Source organism: Podarcis erhardii (genome assembly GCF_964252035.2).
Source record: "Podarcis erhardii genome assembly, chromosome: 4".
Lineage (NCBI taxonomy): Eukaryota > Metazoa > Chordata > Lepidosauria > Squamata > Lacertidae > Podarcis > Podarcis erhardii.
The window spans coordinates 4,230,959-4,233,212 of record NC_138508.1 but is presented as its reverse complement, the minus strand read 5'-3'; the positions used below and the strand labels follow the sequence as shown (position 1 = coordinate 4,233,212).

The 2,254-nt window shown below is 49.0% G+C and overlaps 1 protein-coding gene across 1 annotated transcript; it reads right to left on the bottom strand.

Moving 5' to 3' along the window:
- Positions 1-223: 223 nt before the first annotated feature.
- Positions 224-1,267, bottom strand: LOC309340215 (olfactory receptor 52K1-like; the record flags this gene model as incomplete). Its single annotated transcript, XM_081858828.1, has 1 exon — positions 224-1,267. The coding sequence occupies one exon, from the start codon at positions 1,265-1,267 to the stop codon at positions 272-274; it is 996 nt and encodes a 331-aa protein (XP_081714954.1). The 3' UTR covers positions 224-271.
- Between the last annotated feature and the right edge of the window lie 987 nt (positions 1,268-2,254).

Sequence of the window (2,254 nt, the reverse complement as noted above, 5' to 3'; positions counted from 1 at the left end):
ACAAACCTGGAGCAAAAAGCCAGAAGTCCTCTGACTCTAATGGTGGCCGGGGCAGGACCTTCAAAGGAATGTGTTGCAGAATCCTTTCCATGGCCGTTAAAAGAGACCCAACCAGCAGACTTTTCTCATTTGTTCCCTGTGTCTTATGAAAACTCTTGAAAACCCCTTTACATGAATCTAGACCAGACTTGGACAACCTGGACACCAAGTGTGCAATGTCTGCTCTAGATAGTTCTGCTAAACCCGCCTTGTATCCACACAGACAGATCAATCACTTAATTCTGCTCACAGCCGCAGCTTTCCCAGGGACCAAATGAGCCCATTTCCTTCTGAGCAGCTTCCAAAGACTGTCCTGGATCTCCTTAGTCCTCATGCCATAAATGATGGGGTGCAGGATCCAGGGAAGAAACAGGTATATTGCGCTGAGCAGATTGTGGACATCCTGGCTGGCTGACTTGGCTAAGCGGTAGACAATGGAGGAGATGATTCTGGAAGAGTAGGTTGTAAAGATGACCATGAGGTGGGTGCCACAGGTGTGGAAGGCCTTGTGTCGGGCGTGGCCAGAGCTCATCTGCATGGACACCTGGAGGATGCAGCCGTAAGAACCCAGGAGAAAGCCAAAGTCAAAGATGGCGGTGATGGTTCTTGCTGCCAGGCCTAGAACCTTGTTCCTGGAGATGTCACCACAGGACAATCTCATGAGGGCCATGTGCTCACAGGCAAAATGCCCAATGATGTTGGACCGGCAGAACCTCACCTGGGAAGCCAGGATCACTACTGGGCTGACGAAAGCTACGCCCCGGGCAAGAGCGACCAGTGTCAATATCACCAGGAGCTTCTTCGTCATGATGTCTGTGTAGTGCAGAGGGTGACAAATGGCCACGTATCTGTCCAGAGCCATCAGGAGAAGAAGATTGCAGTCCTGCATGGTGGCAAAGTAGAGGAAGAACATCTGGACCAGGCACTCCGTCAGGGAGATGTGGCTGACTCTGAGAAGGAAGCTGAGGAGCATCTTGGGAAGGATGACGGTGGAGCCACAGATGTTGACTGCGAAGAGCAAAGCAATCAGGATGTACATGGGCGAATGGAGACTGTGATCTGTCCTCACAGTGTAGATCAGGATGGAGTTCCCTGCAACAATCATGAAGTAAAGGCAGAAGAAAGGGATGGCGAGGAGATATCTGGACTCTTGGAGGCCTGGGAAGGCGAGCAGAAGGAATTCTGTGTAGGAGACGTTGGCTGTTCTGTTCTGATCCCCTCCAGCCATCTTCGCAATGATTGGAGATAACAGTCCTTAGATCTGAAAAGAGGGAAGAGAGGAATAGTTCCACCATCCTATTTTTGTTGTTGTTAGGTAGCCTCCAAATCTATTCCCATCTGTAAAATAGGAGCATCTAAATGCTGGAGAGCCTGCACCTCCATAGGCACATATCTCCACATGAGGTGGAAATGCCCCGAAGTTCATTCCTGCAGGAAATCTCCAAAATAGCGAAAGAGATAATAAAAGTAACTCCAGAACTAGCCCTATTAAATATCTTTCAGGACAACAATGCATTTATACATGTCAAAAAACTCATAAGACACTTACTTTCAGCAGCTAGAAACATCACAATTTGATGCTTGCTTTCTCCTGCTCTGATAATAATAGTCTCATGAGACAGAGTGTTCCACCAAGTTGGGGCCAGTACTGAAAAGGCCCTGGCCCTGGGCGAGGCTAATCTGACTTCCTTAGGTCCCTCTAAGGGAGCAATGGCTTCAAGTTACAAGATTGGAGAGTCCAACGAATCATCAGGAATAACTTTCTTACGGTAAGAGCTGCTCAGCAGCGGAACAGACTCCCACGAGTTTCGGTGGACTCTCCTTCCTTGGAGGATTTTAAACAGACGTTGGATGGCCATCTGTCATGGATGCTTTAGCTGAGATTCCTGCATTGCAGGGGGTGGACTAGAAGACCCTTGGAGCCCCTTACAGCTCTATGATTCTATGACACTGGAAGGACCTATCAGGTGTGAACGTAGACCAGTAGTACCAAAACGTATGGGAAACCGCCCTATTAGAGAAGTTAACCAAGAAACGTAAATTAGCACGGGGACAAGCAAACGAAGATGCCTTCACCCCAGTGTTGTTCCCCTTCATCACATACACAGCACAACGAGACAATGACCCAAGAACCCACCCCACCCTCCATACAGACAAGCCACACAACAACCAATTGAACGGAACCTTCCGGACCTTTCAACACCCCACCCCCCGC